The sequence below is a fragment of the Delphinapterus leucas genome, chromosome X (assembly GCF_059928025.1).
Source record: "Delphinapterus leucas isolate spDelLeu-1000000601 "Yukka" chromosome X, BTC_Dleu_Yukka2, whole genome shotgun sequence".
Lineage (NCBI taxonomy): Eukaryota > Metazoa > Chordata > Mammalia > Artiodactyla > Monodontidae > Delphinapterus > Delphinapterus leucas.
In genome coordinates, this window is record NC_143150.1 from 74,906,011 (window position 1) to 74,933,631 (window position 27,621).

A 27,621-nucleotide genomic window follows, 5' to 3' on the forward strand; every position below is an offset into this window, starting at 1 on the left:
TTCATTTTGAAGTGAGGTCAGGACCTGTTTGAAGTGAATAAGCATGTCCAAGCCTGATGAGATAGTGTGATAAGTGTAGGATACAGCTGTGATCTGGGGTTTACCCCTCAATGTTCAGAGAGCTGAAACATTCCCCGTGAGTCACCCTTTTGATGCTTGTCAACCTAAGAATTATTCTCAAGACTCAGCAAAAGGCGGGAATACCCTCTCCCGTCCTTTTCCTCTTTCCAGCTGGCACTGAAACAAAAATTACAATACAATGAACAATAGTTTATCTAACAATAGTTAGATAAATGAACAATTTATCTAGAGCTTGCTATGTGCCACAGACTGTGCTAAATGTTTGACGTTCAACATCTCTTTGAGTCCTCATAACTTTTATGAGGTATTTCCTCATTTTACTTAGAGGTAACTGAGGTCTAGAGAGATTAGATTTGTTATGGATATCGAAGTCAAATACCTGTTTTTATTGTATTTTTGGAGGCTTCTGATTTGCTTGAGAGAGAGAGAATGAGAATGAGAGAATGAATATAGAATCAGAGTTTTTTGAGAATTTTAAAAGCTTTCCAAAATCATATAGCCCGTTCCCCTCAATGGCCAATGATTTTCTCATACCGTATACTTTTGCCTTTGCTATTCTCGTTTGGGTGTTCTGAGTCTCAGCTTTGAACATCAGAGTCTGGATAATACAGTTAAGACTGGGGCCACTGTGCTAGTGGGTCAGGTATGTGTACTTTGAAGTAGACTGAGTTCCTCAGTCTGGTGATACTGCCTATAGGGATTTTGGGAACCAGGAATCAGTGGAGGAGCATTGAGATTGGGTGAACTTTTTCTTTGCTCTGAGATTTTGGGACTGATGGCTGAGTCACTGCTACTTTTTTGGATTAAGACTTTTAAAAATAACCCTGAAAATGCCTAGGCCACCTCTGTAGGTTTTCCAAGTATCCCTACAGGTGAGAATATTATAGAAAGAATGGAAAAATAGCTTTGGAAGCAGATGACCCTCAGGTTGAATCCCACCTCTGTCCTTTGCTAGCCGAGTAGTCTTCGACAAGCCAGTCTACCTCCCTGAGCCTTGTTTCCTTCATTTTAAAAATGGGGCTAATAATTAGGCTTACCTCAGTTGTTGGGAGCATTCAACGAGATAAATATATCAAGTACTTTGTACATAGTATTGCCCACCAAATTCTAATGCCTTCCCATCCCTTTATTATATTGACAGGAGATTAACTTTATCTTAGTGGTGACATTCTTCCATAATCCCTGGTATATATTAAGTCTTTGTAGTCAATGTGGTGTTTTCTAGAAGTCCTTAGATCATTGTTAATTCATGGTTGTTAGATGATGCAGAACTCTTCACTTCTCCAGCCTTAAAGTGTCCTAAATAGGTATAAAAGTAAAACTCCACTTGAAACCTGTCCTTCCACTCTTAGTAGAAAGCATAAATCCATGCCAAGCGGATGGAGGTGTCCTTAGCAGGATCTGACTTCATTCTTTCCTCAGTATCCTCCTCCCAAGGCAACTGGCCAGAGGAATGGACTGACAGAGCATGGATTATAGACATATTAGATATAATCAGTGGGAGTATAAAAGAGTTTCATATAAGAGGTACTGTGTTTTAAGGGGATAGGGCACCAGATTGGGGGTTAGAATTCTTGGGTTCTAGTCTAAGCTCTACCACCTACTAGCTTTGGAGCCTTGGGCAAATCTCTTCCTCTCTTTGGACATCAGTTTTTCCTTATATACTGTATGTGTAGGACTAGACAGGATTCTAGAATATGTCCTGTAGAAGAACCTTAAAGTCTACGTGTTGCAGAGACCAAAGACAGGCCTGGTGACAGCCCTCTTTAAAAAAATGTTGGCTCTTAGTAACAACAGACATGACATTTTCAAAGTTCTGTGCGTACTCTAAGATAACTTGGTGACACACTTGATGTTTAAAGTGGTCTCTGCCAAATGCTAAGAGATTATTTTTGACCCCATCACCACCTTTGTTTCTAATGAAGTTCAGAGAATAGTTTTTCTGATATAACCAGGCCTCAGAAAGTGCAACACAGACTCAGCCAGAGTGTAAATGGAGACTCAGTGGAAAGCTGAGATTCATCGGGGCCAAGTCTTATATCTTTGATTTATAGAAAGGCGAGATGCTTTTTGTACAATCTGATATTTGCAGCCTTGAAGAGGCATCTGGGGAGAATCTGGATGGTTACTCAGTTCTGCCAAAATTTCCAAGAGTTTGGATGACTGTGGATCTCATGGCTTTTGGCAATTGAAAAATGATTGTGTTGTCTTAAATTTCTTCTATTTTTCACGCCTAAAGACTTGACAGAAGAAACCGGGAGGGGGTTAATATATGATCAAACTCAGGAAAGAGTTTCATGAACCGCCTTCCCAGTGAAGGTGATACTTCTCCTGTCTGTGCCTCAAAGCACAACAAATGTTGTCATCCAGCTTTAGTCCTCAGGAACCTTCAGAAGAAGGATTTCCAGGAGTTGGACTCCTGACCACCCCAGACAATAGCCAAGACCCAACGAGTGAAATAGTATCCCTTGGATATTGAGTTCTCTTAGCCCAGGCCTTTAGAATTCAACTCAGCTAATATCCACTCAGGGCTAACCATGTTCCCAGAAAAAAATATCATTGGTTTGCCCTCAGACTCTGCACTGGCTACCCTCTGTGCTTTTTCCTGAAGTCACTATCAAAGACCACAAAATTCTACGTGTTCTTAACCAATCTACAGAAAGCCAAATCAGTCTGCCCTTTTTCTGGAGTTTTGGAAAGTGGGAAAATAAGTTTGGCTTGATACTGTTTCCACCCAAGGAATTACTTTTTAAACTTAAAATGTTTCCTTCTATGTTATATAGTGGAAAGAGTGTTAATCTTGAAATCAGACAAATCTGAGTTCATACCATAGCCCTGCCACTTATGCCTTCTCCTGCTACTGCTATCACTTCCCCTTTACAATGATTGCATGAGATACAGAGGAGCTAGTTTTGTATCCTGTGCCACCTGGTATTTGGCTCCATCTACCCCTATAAGAAAGCCCCACACATTATGACTGTCCTATTCCTTTAGGATTTATTTCTTCTATATTCAGAGGGTATATAGTTATTCATTTCTCAGAACATGCTTTTCATGGATACTCAAGAAGTCAAAAGAAAATTAAGTAAAACAGACAGAGTTTATTTTCTTGGGCCTTTCTTAACACTTTTTCATCTCTAAAAGTTTCCCCCTCATTAAAATTAGGTTGTCAAAATTAAGTCCAGAGATCTTGGGCCCATCATCTATTCTTCCTCTCTTAAGAGAAACTATAGATATTTTGCCAGGTTTTCATTCCCAAGCCACTAGTTATATCTTAGTTTGTAGTCCTCTTTTCAAAGAATTGATGATACAAATTAAGTTTCATAAATACTAAATTCTTATCACATACCAGGCAAAGTTCTAGGCACTGGGGATACACTTGTAAATAAAACAAAGGCCTTATTTCATGGATCTTATATTCTATCGGGGAGGGACAAATGATAGACAAGTCAATATATTTGTCAGGTGGTGATAAGTACTCTGCAGAAAAAACAAGGTAAGGGATGGATATCTTATAGAAGGTGGTGTTAATATGATACTTAGGCAGAAAACTGAATAAAGTAAGGGTATTAGCCATGGTGGATATCTTGGGGAAGAGCAATTCCAAGAATAGTAAACAATGAGTGCAAAGATCATGAGGCAGAAGTGTGCTTGGCATGTTGAACAGCAAAGAGGCCAAAGTGGCTAAGGTTGAATGAGCAAGGAGGACATATTTACTCCATTTCTTTTCCCGAAGGGAATAGCAGTAATACATAGGTTAAAAACAGATCTGATGTGGGGCATTTGGAGGGCCCACAGAACAGAGAGGGAGGTAAGTGTATTCTTCCTACTATAGTAATTGCCAGTATTTTCACATTAAATCTTGGCTCCAAGGTTTACATCTGTAGGCCAGCTTTGGGGAGGATGTTGCAACCCATTTTGACTGTAGGGTTATCCAGGCCATGTTTTAATTTTAGAAAGACACACAACAGGAAGTATCCCCTCTGTTTTTCTAGTCTTTTCTCATTTAGAGAAACTGTGGTTTTAAGCCTACTGAGCATCTTCTCTGAACACTGCCTATGGGCACATCGGCAGAACTGGCCTCAAAATGTTCTCAACCAATGTCTCAGTCTACCTGGAGGAGACAGAGCCTGTAGAGATGGTACCCTGTTCAGGTGCATTTGGTAGCTCTCATTACAAACCCCCAAAGTTAGTGACCCCTTATCCTTCTTGGGGCCTGGGTAGCTCCTTGAAGATGAGCAGGCTGCAAGGAAGGAGTTTGTCGATGAGAGGAAAATAATTGGTGTAACTAGAGGAGAGAAATAAAATAATTTAATCTGGCAGAGACCTTGAAGAGCTATCACGTCCACAACTTTTGATTTGCATAGCACATAACCACTTCATCCCTTATTGCTTTAATCTCAACCTCCCTCTGTCCCCCAATTCCTTCTCCTTCCATCTCGCCTCTCCCTCCCTCTCTCCCTGCTTCTCTCCAAGGAAATGTGAGTTTAAGTCCTTTTTAGGGTTGCAATAGTTACCATTTATAGAATGCTTAATATGTTCCAGACTAGGCTCTTTACATACGTCGTCTCATTCAATCATCACAACAACCCTGTGAGGTAGATGGTATTATTATCACTATTTTGCAACTGAGGTTTGCAAAATGCAAACTGAGCCTCAAGTTTGAGGCTCATATACTTTAAGTACTTTGCCCAAGGTTGCATAGGTAGTAAGTGGCAAAGCCTCTACACAGCTGATTCTGACTCAGAGCTAGCTCTTTAATCTCTATTTTATACTCTATTTCCCCAATTCCAGTTGGAGAAGAAGCAAGTGAGAAAAGTCTCTATTGTTTAATAGGCCTTGAAGGGCCTGGCAGCCAAGATCCATCCATTCATTCTAAAAAATATCATTGAGCTGCTTCCTCTTGCCTGGTGTCCTAGTAAGGGCCTAGCTTGTAGATATGAATGAGACAAAAATCTCTAGTGGCAGGAAGCTCATGTTACTGGCAGGGAATTTGGAGCAACTAACACTCAGGGTACAGTGTAATAACTACTGTGATGAAGATGTACATCAGATGCTATGGGAGCAAATGGAAGTGGAACATATCTCTGTCATGGGAGTCAGCTAAGGCTTCACACAGTGTTAATGAATGAGTTGAGACCCCAAAGTTAAAAGGGAATGAATTAATTAAGGTACAGACTAACTTCCTGTAACAAAGAGCACAGCAAATTCAGTGGCTTAAATAAGAGAGAAGTTCATTTTGCTTTCATATAAAAGTCCAGAGGTGAACAGTCGAAAATCGGTGGAGTAGCTCTGCTTTCCTTACCACTTGGCCTTAATGTTTGGGCCCTACATACCTGTTCCATTGGTCTTCATCAAAGAGAAGGGGAAAAGAGACAATGGAATGCAGACAATTTCTTTATAAAAACATGATCCAGAAGTTTACATACATCACTTCCACTTATATTTTATTGTTTAAAACTAAAGTGCATGGCCTTACCTAGCTATAAGGGAAGCTGGGAAATGTAGGGATGGGTATTCAGCTAAAACTCAGTGAGTTCTATTATTAAAAGGAAGAAGGGCAAATGGATACCGTAGTATAGGGTGAAGGTAGGAATAAATGGAAGATGAGACTGGAGAGTGTAGGCAGTGGCCAGATTATAGAGCACCTTGTGTACTAACTACAGAGTTTGGACTTTGTCTCAACAATATTGTGGAGTCACTAAAATATTATAAGCAGAGGAGTAAGACAATTATATTTTGAGTTTAGTTATTGATACTTTGGTAGACAGGTTAAAAAAAAGAGTGACATGAGGCACAGAGAACAGTTAGAAGACCACTGTAGTAATATTAGAGAGACATAATGAGACTTTGAACTGAGGCAGTGGCAGGGAACAGAGAGGACAAATTAGAGAGATATTAAGGAAGTATAATTGATGGATCTTATTGACTTAATGGATATGGGATGTGAGGGAGAAGGAGGATGCTAGGGTAATAATGCCCAGATTTCTGGCTTGGACATTAGCATTATTTTAAGAAATAAACCGTTACAAGAAAAGAGTTAAATATGTTTAATTTTAGAAATGTTGAGGTTGAGATACCTCTGGGATATCCAGATGGCAGTATTGAGTAGGCAATTATATATATTGGTATAGAAACTATTAGAGAAAACTGATAGTGTATGCCATGAGAGTACATGAAATTGTTGAGAGAGAGAATGAGTCTAGATTAGTGAGATCATTAGAGGACTGAGAATACAATACTGGGGAAGATCAGCATTTAGGAATAGCCAGTAAAAGAGACTGGGCAGTGTTCAGAGATGTAGAAATATAGTTATTCAGAAAGGTAAACAAGGATAAAGAAGATGTGGTACATATATACAATGGAATATTACTCAGCCATAAAAAGAAATGAATTGAGTTATTTGTAGCAAGGTGGATGAAACTACAGACTGTCATACAGAGTGAAGTAAGCCAGAAAGAGAAAAACAAATACCATATGCTAACACATATATATGGAATCTAAAAAAAAGAAAAAAAAAAGGTTCTGAAGGACCTAGGGGCAGTACAGGAATAAAGACACAGACATAAAGAATGGACTTGAGGACACAGGGAAGGGGAAGGGGAAGCTGGGACGAAGTGAGAGAGTGGCATGGACATATATACACTACCAAATGTAAAATAGATAGCTAGTGGGAAGCAGCCGCATAGCACAGGGAGATCAGCTCGGTGCCTTATGACCACCTAGAGGGGTGGGATAGGGAGGGTGGGAGGGAGACACAAGAGGGAGGAGATGTGGGGATGTATGTATATGTGTAGCTGATTCACTTTGTTATACAGCAGAAATTAACACACCCTTGTAAAGCAATTATACTCCAATAAAGATGTTTAAAAATAAATAAATAAAAATAAAATCACCCAGTTAGTTCTCCCTTCTCACCTGGGAGAAGGGAGAACTAACTAACACAATTTAACACATCATTTTATTCAGATATGATTTAGACACAGCATGAACATTAGCTCGAAAATTTTATTATTCCTGTATTTTTTCCAAATGACAAGTATTTAAAAATAAAATCACTCAGTTCTTCCTAAAAAAAAAAAGAAAGGTAAACAATAAAGCATTCTTAGATCAGGAATGTCAGCTTGTATCAAGTGCTGCAGCAAAGTAAAAGTAAGGATTGAAACGTGCCCATAAGATTTGGGAATTAGGAGGTTAGTGGTGATTGTTACGAAAATGGTTACAGAGGAGCAGTGTGGACAGAGACCAGGTTGAACAGCAAATGGGATACAAAGAAGTGGAGGCTGGGGGATTGTGGAATAACATCAACAAGATGGCAGTGTAGGAATTTCTAGCACGGCTCTCCTTTGCAAAATAACAATTTGAACAACTATCTGCACACAAAAATATCTTCACAATAGCTAAGGAATCCAGGTGAGGGATTATAATACCTGGTGAATCACAGAAATAAGAAAAACAATGAGGAAGAAAGATAGAGTCACCTGTCTTTCACCCCTCTCCCAAGCTCCAGCAGCCCATTGTGGAGAGACACACTCCTCTTGGTAGAGGAGAGTGAAGTGAGCATCTGATTTCACTGTTAACCCCAGTACTGGCTGGCCCCAGCATCAGACCTACTACTGCAGACTTAGGTGTCTCCCATGGCCCCAGGCTCCCACTGGGCTCCTGCAAACCCAGGCCCCTAGCCCACCCAGTTATCCACCAGCTTCTGTGGCCCCAGACAGTTCCCACAGTCTTAGGCAGCTCCTGTAGCACCAGGCTCCCAGCAGCTTCCTGCAAACCCAAACTCCCAAAACACCCAACATCACCGAGCACCTATAACCCCAGGCAGCTCCCGAGGCATGAGGCAACAAGTGGGCTCCCACAAACCCAGGCTCCTGGCCTACCCCATTGTCAGCCAGCTCTCATGTCACCAGGCTACTGGTGAGTTCCTATGAATGCAGTTTCCTGGTCCATTCCAGAATGGGTCAGCCCCCATAGACCTAGCCTCTAGACCAGCTCACATAGACCAAGGCTCCCAGCCTAACTCAATGCCAGGATTGCCCCTATGGCTCAGGGTCCAGGCAGGCTCCTGTCAACCCAGGCTTCTGGCCCACCTCAGTGCCAGGCAAGCACCTGTGGCCTCAGCTTATAGTCTGGCTCCCAGAGGACCTGACTCCTGGCCTGAACTAGCAACAGGCTGACCTCCATAGACTTAATCTCCAGGCTGACCCTTGAGACCCCAGATTACAGTCCATCTTCTATGGCGCTAGGCTCCAGGTTTGCCCAAAGGGCAGAACAGCCCCCATCACCCTAGGTTTTAGTCCAGTCCCTATGAAATCAGCCTCCTGGCCCATCTGGCACCAGAATAGTCCCCGTGGACCCAGATGGTAGGGCCACCCCAGTGTTCCCCTGAGCCTAGTCAGCCCCCATGGACCCAGATCCAGATTCATCCACATGAACCCAGATCACAGGCCCATCACTGCAGACTCAAGTGTCAGGCCTACCTCAGTGAATCCAAGCCCCACGTCCATACCCTTGGATCCAAACACCATGCCTGCCTGCCTGCTGACCAAGGTGCCAGACCTGCCTGCCCAAGAACTCAAGCAGTAAGTCTCCTTCTGGGCACCACCATATGGCCCCCCCAGAATCTCAGAATGAGAATGTGGAGAAAAGGGAAACCTAGTACATTGTTGGTGGGAATGTAAACTGGTGCAGCCAATATAGAAGGCAGTATGGATGTTTCTTATAAAACTAAAAATAGGACTACAATATGATCCAGCAATTCCACTCCTGGGTATATATCTGAAGAAAATGAAGACATTAATTTGAAAAGATACATGCACCCCAATGTTCTTCACAGCATTATTTACAATAACCAAGATATGGAAGCAACCTAAGTGTCCATCAATAAATGAATGAATAAAGTGGCTGTATATATATATATACACACAATGGACTATTAGCCATAAAAAGACTGAAATTTTTCCATTTGCAACAACATGGATAGATTTAGAGGGTATTATGCTAAGTGAAATAAGTCAGACAAAGACAAATGGTGTATGTTATCACTTATATGTGGAATCTAAAAAATAAAACAATTGAATAAAATATAACAAAACAGAAACACTCACAGATATAGAGAACAAACTAATGGTTATCAGTGGGGTGAGGGAAACGAGGAGGAGCAATATAGCGGTAGGTGATTAAGAGGCATGTGTGTATACTATATATAAAATAAATAAGCTACAAGAATATATTGTATAGCACACGGAATATAGCCAATATTTTATAATAACTTTGAATGGAGTATAATATGTAAAAATATTTAATCACTATGTTGTATACCCGAAAATAATATAATATTGTAAATCAATTATACTTTCATTAAAAAAAAGAAATTAAATGGACTATAAGAAAACAAGATAAACAAGTAAACGAAATTAGGAAAGCAATGCATGAACAAAATTAGAAGTTCAACAAATGAACAGAAACCATTAAAAAAAAACAACAAGAAATCCTAGAGTTCAAAAATCAATGACTAGACTGAAGAATTCAATAGAGAGCTTCAATATCACACTCTACCAAATAGAAGAAAGAATCAGTGAATTAGAAGAGTCATTTGAGACCATCCATTCAGAGGAGCAAAAAGAAAAGAGAATGAAAAAGAGTGGAGAGAGTCTATGTGAATTATGGGGTCCATTAAAAGAAAGAATCTATGCATTATTGGAGTCCCAGAAGTCCGAGAAGGAGAAGAATGGGAGAAAGCTTATTTAAAGAAATAATGGCTGAGAACTTCTTAAATCTAGGGATACACTTATGAAGCTAACTGTCTCAAAATGTCAACCCAAAACAGTCTTCTCCAAGACACATTATGATGAAACAGTCTAAAATCAAAGACAGAGAATTTTAAAAGCAGCCAGAAGGAAAAAAAAAACCTCACATATGAAGGAACCATTATAAGGCTATCAGCAGATTCCTCAGCAGACACCTTGCAGGTCAGGAAAGAGTTGGATGATATATGCAAAATGCTGAAAGAAAAAAAAACCTTCCAACCATGAATATTTTACACAGCAAAGTCATCTTTCAGAAATGAAGGAGAGATAAAGACTTTACCAAACAAACAAAAGCTGAGGGAGTTTATCAACACTAGACCTGCCTTTCAAGAATACTGAAAGGAGTTGTTCAAGCTGAAATGAAAGGACACTAGTAATGCAAAAATATATAAAAATATAAAACCTACTGGTAGAGGTAAGTATATAGTGAAATTCAGAATACTTTAATACTGCAATATGGTGGTGTGTTAATTATGTAACTCTAATATAAACTCATTCTTCTTAAGTGCACATGGAATGTTCTCTAGGATAGATAATAAGTTAGGTCATAAAATAAATGTAAGCAAATGTAAGAAGCTTGAAATCGTACCAAGTATTTTTCTGATCACAATGGTATGAAACTAGAAATTAATTACAGGAAGTAAACTGGAAAATTTACAAATATATGGGAAACAACACACTTCTGAACAACCAATGGGTCAGGCAAGAAATCAAAAGGGAGGTCAAAAACTATCTTGAAAGACATGACAATAGAAAAACAACCAATCAAAACTTATGGATGCAGAAAAGGCAGTTCTAAGAGGGGAATTTTACAGTGATAACATTTACATTAGACAAAAGAAAGATCACAAATAAACGTTCTAATTTAATACCTCAAGAAACTGGAAAAAGAACAAACTCAGCCCAACGTTTGCAGAAGGAAGGACATAAAAAAGATCAGAGCAGAAATAAGTGAAATAGAGACCAGGTAAACCATAGAAAGATGAATGAAACTAAGTTGAGTTTTTTAAAAGATAAGTAAAACTGAAAACCTTTAGCTGGACTAATAAATAAAGAGAGAAGATGCAAATGTATAAAATCAGAAATGAAAAGAGACACACGACAGAAATACAAAGGATAATAAGAGACTACTATGAATAATCATATGTCAACAAATTGGAAAACCTAGAAAAATGGATAAATTCCTAGAAATATACAAGCTACCAAGACTGAATTATGAAGAAATAGAAAATCTGAACAGACTAATAGTGAGTGAGGAGATTGAATCAGTATTCAAAAGTCTGCCAAAAAAGAAAAGCTCAGGTCCAGATTGTTTCATTGGTGAATTCTACCAAACATTAAAAGAAGAATTAATGCCAATTATTCTCAATTAAAAAATTTGAAAGGAAAAGAACACTCCCAAACTCATTTTATGAGGCCAACATTACCCTGATGCCAAAGCCAGATAAGGACTCTACAAGAAAAAAGGAGGAGGAGGAGGAAAGAAAGAAAACTATAAGCCACAGGCAAATATACCTGATGAATATAGAAGCATAAATTCTCCACAAAATACTAGCATACTTAATTGAACAGCACTTTAAAAGAGTCATAGACCATAATCAAGTGGAATTTACTTCTGGGATGCAAGGATGGTTCAACATATGCAAATGAAAAAATGTGATACACTACATTAATAGAATGGAAAATAAAAATCTCAATATATGCAGAAAATTCATTTGCCAAAATTCAGCATCCTTTCATGACAAACACTGTCAGCAAATTGGGTATGGAAAGAACAAACTTGAACATTACCAAGAACATATAGGAAAAGCCCACAGCTAACATCATACTCGATGGACAAAGGTGGACAACTGTCCCTCTAAGATCAGGAACAAGATAAGGATGCTCATTGTGACCACTCCTATTCAACACAGTACTGGAATCCTAGCCAGAGCAATTGAGCAAGAAACAGAAATAAAATACATCAAAATTAGACAGGGCTATGAATTTCTGATAATTCTTTATTGGATGCAAGACATTGTTAATTTTACCTTCTTATATGATGGCCATTTTTTATTGCTATAAATAATGTTCTTGAGCTTGTTTCTGGGGTGCAGGTAAATTACCCAAGAACAGCTTGATGCTATCAAGTATTTCCCTTAGGCTTTTTTAGGCAGAAAATGAATACAATTTAGTCTAGGGTTAATTTTTCTTCATTAATGGGGCAAAATTTGTCTGTGTACTGTACTCAGTGCCCTATGAATTATTTAATAATCCACTGTGGCTGGTGAGGACAGGAATTCTTCCAGCCACTGTGTGATCTTAGGTAATTGCTTCCTCTAATTCTTTCATGTGGTTCTTGCATCACACGTAGGTATTGATTAGTAGGCAGCTAAATTCAGTTTTTTTTTAACATCTTTATTGGAGTATAATTGAGTTACAATGGTGTGTTAGTTTCTGCTGTATAACAAAGTGAATCAGCTATACATATACATATATCACTGTATCTCCTCCCTCTTCTGTCTCCCTCCCACCCTCCCTATCCCACCCCTCTAGGTGGTCACAAAGCACCGAGCTGATCACCCTGTCCTATGCAGCTGCTTCCCACTAGCTATCTATTTTACATTTGGTAGTGTATATAGGTCCATGCCACTATCTCATTTCGTCCCAGGTTACCCTTCCCCCTCCCCATGTCCTCAAATCCATTCTCTACATCTGAATCTTTATTCCTGTCCTGCCCCTAGGTTCTTCAGAACTTTTTTTTTTTTTACATTCCATATATACATGTTAGCATATGGTATTTGTTTTTCTCTTTCTGACTTACTTCACTCTGTATGACAGACTCTAGGTCCATCCACCTCACTACAAATAACTCAATTTCATTTCTTTTTATGGCTGAGTAATATTCTATTGTATATATGTGCCACATCTTCTTTATCCATTCATCTGTTGATGGACACTTAGGTTGCTTCCATGTCCTGGCTATTGTAAATAGAGCTGCAATGAACATTGTGGTACATGACTCTTTTTGAATTATGGTTTTCTCAGTATATGCCCAGTAGTGGGATTGCTGGGTCATATGGTAGTTCAATTTGTAGTTTTTTAAGGAACCTCCATACTGTTCTCCATAGTGGCTGTATCAATTAACATTCCCACCAACAGTGCAGGAGGGTTCCCTTTTCTCCACACCCTCTCCAGCATTTATTGTTTATAGATTTTTTGATGATGGCCATTCTGACTGGTGAGAGGTGATGCCTCATTGTAGTTTTGATTTGCATTTCTCTAATGATTAGTGATGTTGAGCATCATTTCATGTGTTTGTTGGCAATCTGTATATCTTCTTTGGAGAAATGTCTGTTTAGGTCTTCTGCCCATTTTTGGATTGGGTTGTTTGTGTTTTTGATATTGAGCTGCATGAGCTGTTTGTAAATTTTGGAGATTGATCCTTTGTCAGTTGCTTCATTTGCAAATATTTTCTCCCATTATGAGGGTTGTCTTTTGGTGTTGTTTATGGTTTCCTTTGCTGTGCAAAAGCTTTTAAGTTTCATTAGGTCCCATTTGCTTATTTTTGTTTTTATTTCCATTTCCCTAGGAGGTGGGTCAAAAAGGATCTTGCTGTGATTTATGTCATAGAGTGTTCTGCCTATGTTTTCCTCTAAGAGTTTGATAGTGTCTGGCCTTACATTTAGGTCTTTAACCCATTTTGAGTTTTTTTTTGTGTATGGTGTTAGGGAGTGTTTTAATTTCATTCTTCTACATGTAGCTGTCCAGTTTTCCCAGTACCACTTACTGAAGAGGCTGTCTTTTCTCCATTGTATATTCTTGCCCCCTTTATCAAAAATAAGGTGACCATAGGTACGTGTGTTTACCTCTGGGATTTCTATCCTTTTCCATTGATCTATATTTCTGTTTTTGTGCCAGTACTATATTGTCTTGATTACTGTAGCTTTGTAGTGTAGTCTGAAATCTGGGAGCCTGATTCCTCCAGTTTTGTTTTCCTTTCTGAAGATTGCTTTGGCTATTGTGTTTCCATACAAATTGTGAATTTTTTTGTTCTAGTTCTGTAAAAAATGCCATTGGTATTTTGATAGGGATTGCATTGAATCTCTAGATTGCTTTTGGTAATATAGTCATTTTCACAATGTTGATTCTTCCAGTCTAAGAACATGGTGTATCTCTCCATCTGTTTGTATCATCTTTAATTTATTTCATCAATGTCTTATAGTTTTCTTCATACAGGTCTTCTGTCTCCTTAGGTAGGTTTATTCCTAGGTAATTTATTGTTTTTGTTGCAATGGTAAATGGGAGTGTTTCCTTAATTTCTCTTTCAGATTTTTCATCTTTAGTGTATAGGAATGCAAGAGATTTCTGTGCATTAATTTTGTATGCTACTACTTTACCAAATTCATTGATTAGCTCCAGTAGTTTCTGGTAGCATCTTTAGGATTCTCTATGTATAGTATCATGTCATCTGCAAACAGTGACGGCTTCACGTCTTCTTTTCCGATTTGGATTCCTTTTATTTCTTTTTCTTTTCTGATTGCTGTGGCTAAAACTTCCAAAACTATTTTGAATAATAGTGGTGAGAGTGGGCAATGTTGTCTTGTTCTTGATCTTAGCAGAAATGATTTGTTTTTCACCATTGAGGACGATGTTGGCTGTGGGTTTGTCATATGTGGCCTTTATTATGTTGAGGTAAGTTCCCTCTATGCCTACTTTTTGGAGGGTTTTTATCATAAATGGGTGTTGAATTTTTGTTGAAAGCTTTTTCTGCATCTTTTGAGATGATCATATGGTTTTTCTCCTTCAGTTTGTGAATATGGTTTATCACATTGATTGATTTTACGCAGCTAAATTCTTAAATAGAACCCCTGCAAATCTTCAGAGCTCTCTGTGCAGCTATCTTCTTTCTGGTACCCTGCCCTCAAAACTCTCTCTTCCTTGACCTCCTCCTACTTGCAACACAGTGTCTTCAGCTAATGGAGACTGCTGGGCTTCTCTGGGTTTTTCTTCCTGTATTATGGCCCAAAGAATCTTTCCAGGCTGTAACATGGTACAGTCATGGGGCTCACCTCACCTCATTTATCTTTCCTGTCTCTCATGGATCACTGTCCTTAATTGCCAGATTTCAAATGCCTTCAGAATCATTGTTACATTTTTTCTAGTTTTTTAATTGTTTCATGCTGAAGATGTAAATCTAATTTCTTTTGCCATATTTTGGCTTGAGGAGAAAGTAGCTGTTATGGTCTTTTCAGAGGATAATTTGGCCTTTTATACCAGAATTTTAAATGTGTTTGTTTTTTGGCCCAGCAATTCTAGTCACTCTTCTAGTTGCTGGAGTTACAGCATGAACACAATGATATACTTCAGTATTGTATACAATCGAGTGGAGAGACAGACAACAAAAAACTAAATAAGTATTGAATACAATATACTATGTTAGAAAGTGATAAGAAAAAATGTTAAATAGGGATGGGGGATGGGAAGCACTTGGTAGAGGGAAGTATGTCAAAGTTCTGATACATTTGCCTGGAAGGACTCACTGAGAGGGGTATATTTGATCGTTAATCCTACTGGAATCAAGAGAGCAAGCTATATAGATATCTGGAGGAAGAGCACTCCAGGTAGAAAAAACACTCAGTGCAAAGTTCCTGGTGTGTTTGACAAATAGCAAGGAATATTTGTAATAGCTACTATAGTGCCTAAGCAGATGCTCACAAAATGGTAGCTGTTTAGAATATTATTACTAATGGTGGTGGAACCAGAAATATGACCTAAATTGTATATGACCTCAAAGCTCATCTGCTTGCTACTATGTCATATTCTCTTTTCCGTATACCGTGAGACATTGAGACATATATGGCCTTATGATTCTTCTTACCTTGTTCTCTATCATTGTGCAGCTTTTACACAGGCTTGCCTTGTGTTCCCATTCATGTAAGTTTTGTGACTGTGCAATCTATGTTGACTCTTGCCTGATAGAATGTTGGGCTGTGACATTTCTCTTTGCACTAATCATTGGGGTTGATTTCATTATTGCAATGGACACTGGTCCCCTTCCTCCATCACCACATATGTGTGTCTTCCCAAAATATTTTCACTCTTCCCAAAAGGTCATTTTCCCCAGGGACAGGAAGATCTTAAGTGCATATGAGACATTATATACAAATTCTAATCACAGCTCCTCCCTCACTTATCCAGCACTTTTTACATCTTCCAAGGCACTTTGTGTTTGTCCTATCTTTTTTGAATAAGTAATGCATACATGGTATGAAATTTTTAAAGATCAAAGAGATATAGGGGTGAAAAATAAGTTTCCTCCATACTTCCCTTAGCCACTCATTAGTCCTGTCTTGGGGCAAACAATGTAACCAGGTGTGTTTTTTGGGGGGTTGTATCTTTTCAGAAATATTGAATGCATCTGGGTGTTTTTAATCATTCTTCACACACCACCCCTACCCATACAATGTACCTTGACTACCGTTTTCACTTGATTCTCACTCACCACACCCTGTGATAGGTGGTGTTCCCACCAATTTACAGATGAGGAAGCTAAGGCTCAGAGATGTGAGATGACCTTTTTCTGGGTTTTGTTGGTGGAAGTAGTGACTTTTTTACAGTTTCCCAGGCAGTAAGTGGAAAATCCAGGACTGATGTTGCAGGTTTTTTAAAGTAATGATCTAATTGGTTTTATTCAATGATCCATGTATTGGGCAGCATCCCATCTAATAAATAGAATGGTGCTCTCCTGATGTTGCAGTTTTTGTCTGCATTCTTTCCTCCACACTGAGAAGTACCAGGTCCTGCACCTCAAACATGATAGGAGATCTCTAAACACTTGCTGGTAGCTAGAGTGATTAAGAAAATCCCCACAATTCCTTTAGTCATATTAGAATTGCTATGGCAGACTTTAGGTGTAATGCTGATGGGCATCAACTGGTAGTTAGCATTAGGGATACAAAAAGTTGATCTTTCTAATTGTTTTCTGGAAATATTTCCCCTCTACAGATTTATTCAGGTCCACCTGAGGAAAGTACTGCACCCCCAGTGCCTCCACCTCGAGTGACAGCAAGAAGGCACAAACCAATCACAATTTCGAAGCGCTTGCTGAGGGAAAGGACAGTTTTCTATACTTCTTCCCTGGATGAAAGTGAAGGTCAGTACTAAAGTTTACCCTTAGCTTCTTAATATTGATTGGAGACAAAGAGAATATTGAAAGGAAGACATGGAGGCATAACCATCTTTTCTGAAAAGTTAGACGTTTTCTGGGTCCTGGGCCAGGCAAGCCAAGGTTTGTGAAATTTGTGCCCAGAGAGTGAATTATTCTTTTGGCAGTGGATAGGACAGAGATGAACCTGTAAAATCAGCTACCATTTTCCCTTAGCAGACCAGTGAAGGATACAAGGTGTTCTTAGATCTGTACCTCAGTACATTGAAATGAGTGAGCAGTGTGTTTTCTGAATGTTCTGAGATTTTAAATACAAATTCAGCTAACATAGAGAACTGATGGCTGAATAGGAGTTTCTAGTGCTTGTCCCTTCAGAGTAATGTGAATTCAAACAACCATCCATGCATGAAAACCCCTTCATGAAATCTATGGAATCCAGATGAGAGTTCAGAGAACCTGGGTTGAGTACAGAAATAAGAAAAGGTACATTGCAGATGCTAGAAAGGACATTTTCATATTAACCATGTCACCCTTCCCCCAAGCTCACACAGTGTAGTTCAGGGAGAAATCCCCTCCACATGGAGGAAGGAGAGTGAGATGAGCACCCAACTTTACCTTGGACCCCAGCAACAGGCCCACCCCAGTAAACCCGAGCACCAACCCATCCCCCATTTTTCCAGACTCCAGGCCAGCCTCCACCAACCCAAGCTCCAGACCTGCCCCAGCACTAGGCCATTCTCTGCAGCCCCAGGCACCAGGCCTGCCCCTGAAGACCCAGAATCCAGGCCCATTACATGCCAAGCTGGCCCCTGTGGCTCTAGTCTCCAGGACGTAACCACAGCTCAGCATACAGTCCAGCCTCCTGTGGATCCAGCCTCCAGGTCTGCCTCAATGCCAGGCTAGCCCCCTGGACCCAGGCTTCAAGCTCTCCCCTGTAGATCCAGGATGAAAGCTTGCCCATCCACTGACCCTGGCACCAGACCAGCCTACCCAAGGACTCCAGCAGCAAGCCCACTTCTGGAGCCTGCCAGGTGGCCTAACCAGAATCTCTGGTTGTGCTGCCTGACCAAAGGCTTTCCTTGCCAAAGCCAGGAAGATGTGCCTGTTTCTTCAAATAGGTAAACACCCACTCAAGGCCACAAGGATCAGGAATAATCAGGGAAACTTAACACCACCAAAGGAACAAAATAAAGCACGATGAACTCATCCTAATGAAATGGAGATCTATGAACTGTCTGAAAAGGAATTCCAAATAATCATCTTAAAGAAGCTCAGTGAGCTACAAAAGAACTCAGACAACTAAACAAAATAAGGAAAATAATACATGAGAAGTTCAAGAAAGTTATAGAAATCATAAAAAAAGAGAACCAAAAAGAAATTCTGGAGCTGAAGAACACAATGACTGCAGTGAAAAACTCAGTAGAGAGCTTCAACATCAAACTCGAACAAGCAGAAGAAAGAATCAGTGCAGTCAGACAGGTCACTTAAAATTATCCAGTCAGAGGAACAAAAAGAAAAAAAGATTGTAAAAGTGAAGAAAACCTAAGAGACCTATGGGACACCGTATACAAACCAATATACACATATGGAAGTCTCAGAAGGAGCACAGAAAGAGAAAGGGGCACAAAGATTATTTAAAGAAATAATGACAGAAAAATTCCTAAATCTGGAGAAGGAAATGAACATCTGGATCCATGAAGCCCAAAGAAACCCAAATAAGTTAAACATAAAGAGACTTTAACCAAGACACATTGTTATAAAATTCTCAAAATTCCAAGACAAAGAGAATTTTGAATGCAGCAAGAAAAAAGCAAATCATCAAATAAAAGGAAACCCCCATAATACTGTGAGCAGATTTCCCAGCAGAAACCTTGCAGGCCAGGAGAGAACGGGTTGATATATTCAAAATACTGAAAGGAAAAAAACTGCCAACCAGGAATACTATACTGGGCAAAGCAGTCCTTCAGAAATGAAGGAGAGATAAAAGGAAGGAGTTGACTACCACCAGACTTGGTTTAAAAGAAATGTTAAAACATATCATACTAAGTGAAGTAAGCCAGACAGTGAAAGACAAATATCATATGAAATCGCTTATATGTGGCATCTAACAAAAAAAGATACAAATGAATCTATATACAAAACTGAAATAGACACACAGACATAGAAAACAAACTTATGGTTACCAAAGGGGAAAGTGTGTGAGGGATAAATTAGGAGGTTGGAATTAACACATATACACTACTATATATAAAATAGATAGACAATAAGGGCCTACTGTATAACACAGGGAAATATACTCAATATTTTTAATAACCTATAAGGGAAAAGAATCTGAAAAAGAGTGTATATATATATATATATATATATATATATATATATAAACTGAATCACTGTACTGTACTCCTGAACATAACAGGACGTTGTAAGTCAACTGTACTTCAATTAAATAAATAAATAAGACATGCTAAAAGAGGGTATTCAAGTTGAAATAAATGGACAGTAACAACATGAAAACATATGAAAGTATAAAACAAATTGGTAAACATAATATAGCCTAATTCAGAATATTCTAATACTGTAATAGTGATGTGTAAACCACTTGTAATTCTAGTATGAAAGTGAAATTACAAAAGTATTAAAAATAACTATAGCTACAATAATTTGTTAATGGATACACAATCTAAAAAGTTATAAATTATGACATCAATAACATAAAATGTAGGGGTAGCAGTCGTTAAAATGTAGAGTTATTATATTTAGTCAATGTTACTTTGTTAGCTTTAAACAGACTGCTATAACTATGTTATATGTAAACTTCATGATAAAAGACCCCAAAGCAATCTTGAGAAAGAAAATCAAAGTTGAAGACTTTATGATTTCAAAATATACTACAAAGCAATAGTAACCAAAAGAGTATAGTACTGGCATAAAAACAGACATATAGACAAATGAAACAGAATAATGAGCCCTGAAAAAGTACACACATTTATGATCAATTGACCTTTGATAAAGGTGTCAAGAATACACAATGGGAAAGTATAGTCTTTTCAGTACATGGTGGGAAAAATGGATATCCACATGCAGAGAAATTGGATCCTTATCTCACACAATGTACAAAGATCAACTCAAAATGGATTAAAGACATAAATGTAATACCTATAGCTGTAAAACTACAAGAAGAAAATGTGGGGGGAAAGCTACTTGGCATTGTCTGGTCTGGGCAGTGATTTTTTTGGATATGACCCCCAAAGTATAGGCAACAAAAGCAGAATGGACAAATGTGATTGCATCATGCTAAAGAACTCCTGCACAGCAAGGGAAACAATCAAGAAAGTGAGGAGACAACCTACAGAATAGGAGAAGATATTTGCAAATCATATGTCTGATAAGGGGTTAATATTCCAAAATACATAAGGAACTCATACTACTCAATAATAAGAAAAGAAATAACCCAATTTTTAAAGGTCAAAGGACCTAAATAGACATTTCTCAGAACAAGACAAATAAATGTCCAACAGGTATATGGAAAGTTACTCAACATCACTGATCATCAGGGAAATGCAAATCAAAACTACAAGATATCATCTCATACCCATTATAGTTATTACAAAAAAATGACAAAAGATAAGTGTTGACAAGAATGTGGAGAAAAGGGAACCCTTGTACATTGTTGGTGGTAATGTAAATTAGTACAGCCATTATGGAAAGCTGTGTGTATGTTTCTCAAAAAATTAAAAATAAACTACCATATAGAGTTGTCAACTGCCAGGCTGAGTGTTCAAGGCATACTCAAACATTGATACAGAGCCCCTTTGCAAACACTGGGAGTCATATTGGTTCTTAGTGTTTTAAGGCAATCTCTGTCTAATCATTAGCTGACCACAAAACTAACTAAGCAGTGTCTTTAGTGGCCACACTCAACAAAGAATACAGATTTAACATAAATGGGTGAAAAAAGTCAGTAAACTAACAATAATAACTAAAATAAACAGCAACAACAACAAACCTTGGGGAGAAGAGATAATCTGAATTTCAGAGTTGCTATATTACTTAAACTGTCCAGTTTTCAATAAAAAATTATGAGATATCTAAAGAAACAAGAAAGCATGACCCATACACAGGAACAAAAACAAAAAGCAATCAAATAATTGCTACCACATAACCCAGCAACTCCACTCTTAAGTATGTACCCAAGAGGAATGAAAACACAGCTTCACAAAGACTTACATTTGAATATTTATAGCAGCTTTTTTCATATCAGCCAAAAACTGTGAGCAACCTAAATGTTCATCAACTGATGAATGAACAAACAAATTGTGGTATATGCATACAATGGAGTACTACTCAACAACACATAGGAATGAACTACTGATACATGTATCATCCCCATCCTCCAGGTATATCAGGTTCTTTCAGGACCTCAAGCATGCCCTCATAATCCAGGCCTTTGCACCTGCTATCTCCTTTGCTGGACACACTCCCTCGGCACCTTCGCATGGCTGGGTCATTCTTATGCTTCAGGTCTCAGATAAATGCCACCTCCTCCAAAAGGCCCTCCTCAACCACACCCAAAGTGGCTCTCCTTGGTTGTTTGCCTCTGTCCCTAGTTTGTTTCACTCATACCACTTATTAACAGTTCTTCATATTTTGTGATCTTGTTACTTCTTTTTGGTTGCCCACAGAATAAAAGTTACCAACTGTGTCAATGAAAAAAATATAAACTACCATATGATCCAGTAATTCCACTTCTGGGAATATATCCAAAGGGAATGAAATTAGTATCTCGAAAAGATATCTGCACTCTCATGTTCATTGCAGCATTATTTACAATAGCTGCATATGGAAGTACCAAAGTGTTCATCAACAGATGAATGGATAAAGAAAATGTGAGAGATACATAGACACACACCCAGAAACACACACAGGTGCACACACACACACAAAATGGAATATTATTCAGCCTTAGGTACAAAAGAAGGAAAACTTGTAATTTGTGACAACATGGATGAACCTGAAGGACCTTATGCTAAGTGAGATGAGATAAGGGCAGAGAGATAAATGCTGCATGATTTCACTTATATGTGGAATCTAAAAAAGTCAAACTCATAGAAGCATAAAGTAGGATGGTGGCTGCCAGGGACTTAGGGGAGAGTGAAATGGGGAGGTGTTTGATCAAAGGGTACAAAGGTTCAGTTATTCAGGATGAATATGTTCTGGAGATATGATACAGCATTGTGACTGTAGTTAATAATACTATATTGTATACTTGAAGTTTGTGAAAAGAGTAGATCTTAAATATTCTTACCACACACAAAATTGGAAACTATATGAGGTGATGGATATGTTAATTAGATTGATTGTGGTATTCATTTTACAATGTATTCATATATCAAAACATCACATTGTATACCTTAAATATATACAATTTTTATTTGTCAATTATATCCCGATAAAGCTGGGGAGAAAATCAGCTCACATGGATTAAGTACCATGCTAGGTGGAATTAAGACAGTCCCTGGCCTCAAGGAGTTTATAGGCTAAATGGAGATAGATAGATGATAGATAGATAGATAGATAGATACAGATAAACAAATAAATGCCATTTAGTTGAATAATTGCTTAGTATGGATTCTGCACCCATTTTTAATGGGCCTCTCTCCTCATTACTCTGTTGAGACCTTTTTTGTCAAGATTACCAACAATCTCCATGTGCCACTCCACTATTCTTATCATACTCAGACTGTGAGAAGCATTTCATTTTAGTTACTCTTCCTTCTTGAAACACTTATTCACTTGGCTTTCAGGACACCAAACTCTCCTTCTACCTCACTAGACATTCCATTTCAGTCTCCTCTTGGTTTTCCTTCTCTTCTCAATTTCTACATGTTGGAAGGTCCTAGAGTTTTGTTTTGTTTTGTTCTGTTCTATTTTTCTCAGTCCACTTCTCTGTCTATATTTGTTTTCTGCGTGATTTCATTCAGTCTCGTGGTTTTAAATATCTTTAAAATATGAGGATGATTTTCAAATTTATATATCAAGGAGTACTATCTCCCCTCTTCCCATCTCAAACTCCCTGTTCAACATCTCTCTTTAGATGACTCATGGACATTTCCAATTCAAAATGTACAAATACTCTTGATTTCCTATTCCTCCTCAATCTACTCTTACTCTGGTCTCCCTCATCTAAGTAATTGGCAGTACCAGTCACCCAATGGCTAAGGTCAAGAACTTTGGGATGATCCTTGATTACTCTCTTTTCCTTTTACCTTACACCTAATCCATCAGCAATTCCTCTTAGCTCTCCGTGCACATTGTATGTTGAACCTACTAATTCCTACTGCTACCTTCCTGGTAGAGCCACCATCATCTCTTATTTGTGTGGCTACAGGAGCTTCCAAACTCTTATCCTTGCTTTTCTTCTTGCCTGACTATAATTTGTTCTCCACAGCAGCCAGTAAGATGTGTATTCTTTTAAAAATGTAAATCAGATCATATCATTCCCTCTGGTCCAAATTTCCAGTGACTTCTCTCCATTTTTAGAAGAAAATTTACGTTTTATTCTGCATTATATGATCCTCACTTACCTTTCTGATCTCATTTCTGAACTTCACTGTCTCTCTGTACCCTCTGTTCTCTCTGCTCTAATCTCATTGGTTTTGCCATTCCTTATACATGTCAAACTTACCCAAGGGCCTTTATATTTGCTGTTCTCTTGGTCCTAAACATTCTTCCTCCAGAACTTTGCAAACTTTACTCCTTCATTCAGATCTCAGCTAAATGACATCTCTTCATAGAGACCTTCTCTGAATACTCTATTTAAATAGATCTTTCTCCTTCTCCATTACTCTCTATCCTTTTACACTGCTTTATTTTATTCCTATCACTTGCTACTTTGTTCACATGTTTATTATCTGTCTTTCCCATTAGAATGTCAGATCCACTTTTATCACCAGCCTCTAGAACAATTCCTATATATCCCATGTGTTCATTAAATACTTGTAGAATAAATGGCTGGGCGTATAGGGAATAATGAAGGGAAAGAGATCACCCAGTTTAAGGGATCACCTCCTTAGGAGGTGATCTGGCATTTAGGAGAAAGTAGAAGGGAACACTGAATGCCTACTCTGTTGTTCCATACTCCCATTTTAATTGGATAAACTCATTTATTTGTCTATTTACAATCTCCCCAAATACACACCAGAAAATATAATCTCTGTGCCAGCAGAAATTTTTCACGCTGTATCCCTAGTGCCAGCATAGTATCTAGCATATCATAAATCCTCAATAAATGTGTTTAATAAATGAATGAACTGGGTGATAGTAGACCTGAGATATAATTTCATCTTGGCCACTAGCTTACTGAATAACTTGGGCTAGTCACTTCCTTATTCTGGGTCTTAATTTGCCCCTCTGTGTGAGGAGTTCTTTGTGCCAGAAGATCACCAATGGGATCACCCACTCTAGACAATTTTCTAACTTTTTTTCAAACTGAGATATAATTCATATGAAATAAAATTCACCCTTTTCAAGTGTAGGTCAGTGGTTTTTAGTATATTCACAAGCTTGTGCAAACATCTAATTCCAGAACATCTTCTTCATGCTTTTTCTGCATCTATTGAGATGATCATATGGTTTTTCTCTTTCCATTTGTTAATATGGTGTATCACATTGATTGATTTGCATTTTTCGAAGAATCCTTGCCACATGCCCAATCTTGTTTCATCTATACCCCTACCGATTGCCCCAACTCAGACATCATGTCATTTCATCCATAAATGTTTCAGTATGTACTTGTAAAAGATAAGAACACTATTTTAACCAAAATCTCAATACCATCATCATACATAAAAGAAAAGAACACTAAACAAAATAGTAATTCCTTAAGATCACTATCTAGTCAGTATTCAAATTCTCCTATTTTTACATTTTTTTTGAAAAAAACCAGGATCCAAATAAGACGCATATATTACAACTGGTTGACATATCTCTCAGGTCTCATTTAGCTGACCAGAACCTCTGTTCTTAACCACTACACTCTGATCTAGGTTTTCTATTACCAAGGAAGGTGATAATTTCCTTAGAGCAGGAGTTCTCAATCGGGGGTTCATTAACAGCTTCAGGGGGTTCCATGAATCTCTTAAAATTAGTTTTCAAAATTTTACATGTATTTGTGTAGGTTAATTATTCTAGGGAGAATATCCTTCGCTCTCATTAGAGACTCAAAGCTTTAATTAAGAAACAGGGCAACTGAAAAGCATATACTATTGTCACAGGAAATTGTAGACCACAAAAGCTAAGGGAAAGCCATAAAGTGGTGAGTTGAGGATGTCTTTATGAGGATGGAGAAAGAAGTTAAATTCTGTTAAGTGTATTACCTTGAAATTTAAGAGATCTTTATAAATTACTTTTGAGAGAAATAGAAATAGAGATTAAATGGTACCTTATTTAAAAGTAATATAATGTACAATTGATTGGGGTCTCTTAAGTCCCTTTTTAACATATCCCTTTAAATAAAGTATCTTGGCATATTGTGGTTTTGCTGAATTGTGGTCATGAAAATAATACTCAGATCTTAAATTGAATTCCCTGTTTTATGAGACTTGTGACTCCACATGAACTGGAATGGGTAGAGACTGATTTTGTGGGATATCATTGATTTGTTCCATGACAATAGCTCCTTTGAATATGTGTATAACTTTGCAATATTATATATACAAAGGTTATCATTAATGTTTCCTCTTTGCACCATCTTTTCCTAGATGAAATCCAACACAGAACACCGAATGGTACTATCATCAGCAGTATAGAACCATCCAAGATGCCACAACACCCCAAAATGCCTATGCAGAGAAGTGGGGAAGCAGATCATGGGAGGAAATCCCCAAGCCGGCCTGTTTCAGATGGCAAGTTGGAGTCCTGCCTCGAGGTGGATGTGGGGAAGTTGGTATCTAGGCTGCAGGATGGAGGGACCAAGGCCATACCAAAGGCCACCAATGGACCTGTGCCAGGCCATGGGCCCACTAAGACCTCCTCTTTCCATGTAAAGAGACCAGCTCCTCGGCCCCTGGCTCACCACAAGGAAGGTAAGTGCTTGGGAATCCCACAGGGAAGAGAAATTACCTCAACTATTTTTTTAATATTTCCCTAGAAATTGTTCACTTTAATAATTTCATTAAAATAACATAGAATTATGCATAGGATCTTACCAATTAAAAATATTCTCCATTGAATGGATTTTATAATCTCTTACTTAGGTTTCTTTTTTTTTTTTTTTATCCCACCACCACCCCGCCACTCGCTTTCCCCCCTTGGTGTCCATACGTTTGTTCTCTACATCTGTGTCTCTATTTCTGCCTTGCAAACTGGATCATCTGTACCATTTTTCTAGATTCCACATATATGCATTAATGTACGATATTTGTTTTTCTCTTTCTGACTTACTTCACTCTGTATGACACTCTCTAGGTCCATCCACGTCTCTACAAATGACCCAATTTCGTCCCTATTTATGGCTGAGTAATATTCCATTGTATATATGGACCAAATCTTCTTTATCTATTCATCAGTCAGTAGGCATTTAGGTTGCTTCCATGACCTGGCTATTGTAAACAGTGATGCAATGAACATTGGGGTGCATGTGTCTTTCTGAATTATGGTTTTCTCTGGGTACATGCCCAGTAGTGGGATTGCTGGGTCATATGGTAGTTCTATTTTTAGTTTTTAAACAAACCTCCATACTGTTCTCCATAGTGGCTGTACCAATTTACTTTCCCACCAACAGTGCAAGAGGGTTCCCTTTTCTCCACACCCTCTCCAGCATTTGTTGTTTGTAGATTTTTTGATGATGCCCATTCTAACCAGTGAGAGGTGATACCTCATTGTAGTTTTGATTTGCATTTCTCTAATAATTAGTGATGTTGAGCAGCTTTTCATGTGCCTCTTCATCATCTGTATGTCTTCTTTGGAGAAATGTCTATTTAGGTCTTCTGCCTGTTTTTTGATTGGGTTGTTTGTTTTTTTAATACTGAGCTGCAGGAGCTGTTTACATGTTTTGGAGATTAATCCTTTGTTCGTTGATTCATTTGCAAATATTTTCTTCCATTCTGAGGATTGTCTTTTCGTCTTGTTTATGGCTTCCTTTGCTGTGCAAAAGCTTTTAAGTTTCATTAGGTCCCATTTCTTTATTTTTGCTTTTATGTCCATTACTCTAGGAGGTGGGTCAAAAAAGAAATTGCTGTGATGTATGTCAAAGAGCTCTTTACGTAGTTCTTCCTATGTTTTCCTCTAAGAGTCTTACAGTGTCCAGTTTTACATTTAGGTATTTAGTCCATTTTATTTTTCTGTATGGTGTTAGGGAGTTTTCTAATTCATTCTTTTACATTTAGCTGTCCAGTTTTCCCAGTACCACTTTACTGAAGAGACTACCTTTTCTCCATTGTATATCCTTGCCTCTTTTGTCATAGATTAGTTGACTATAAGTGCATGGGTTTATCTCTGGGCTTTCTATCCTGTTCCTTTTATCTATATTTCTGCTTTTGTGCCAATACCATATTGTCTTGATTACCGTAGCTTTGTAGTATA

At 38.2% G+C, this 27,621-nt stretch overlaps 1 protein-coding gene across 1 annotated transcript in view; it reads left to right on the plus strand.

Annotated features, from left to right (window-relative positions):
• The window catches only part of OPHN1 (oligophrenin 1), a 684,959-nt gene that overhangs the window by 551,778 nt on the left and 105,560 nt on the right, over positions 1–27,621 (plus strand). The window contains exons 20-21 of the mRNA XM_022561083.3: positions 16,881–17,028; positions 25,800–26,123. Coding sequence (XP_022416791.1) covers positions 16,881–17,028; positions 25,800–26,123 — 472 coding nt within the window. The remainder of the gene's footprint in view (positions 1–16,880; positions 17,029–25,799; positions 26,124–27,621) is intronic.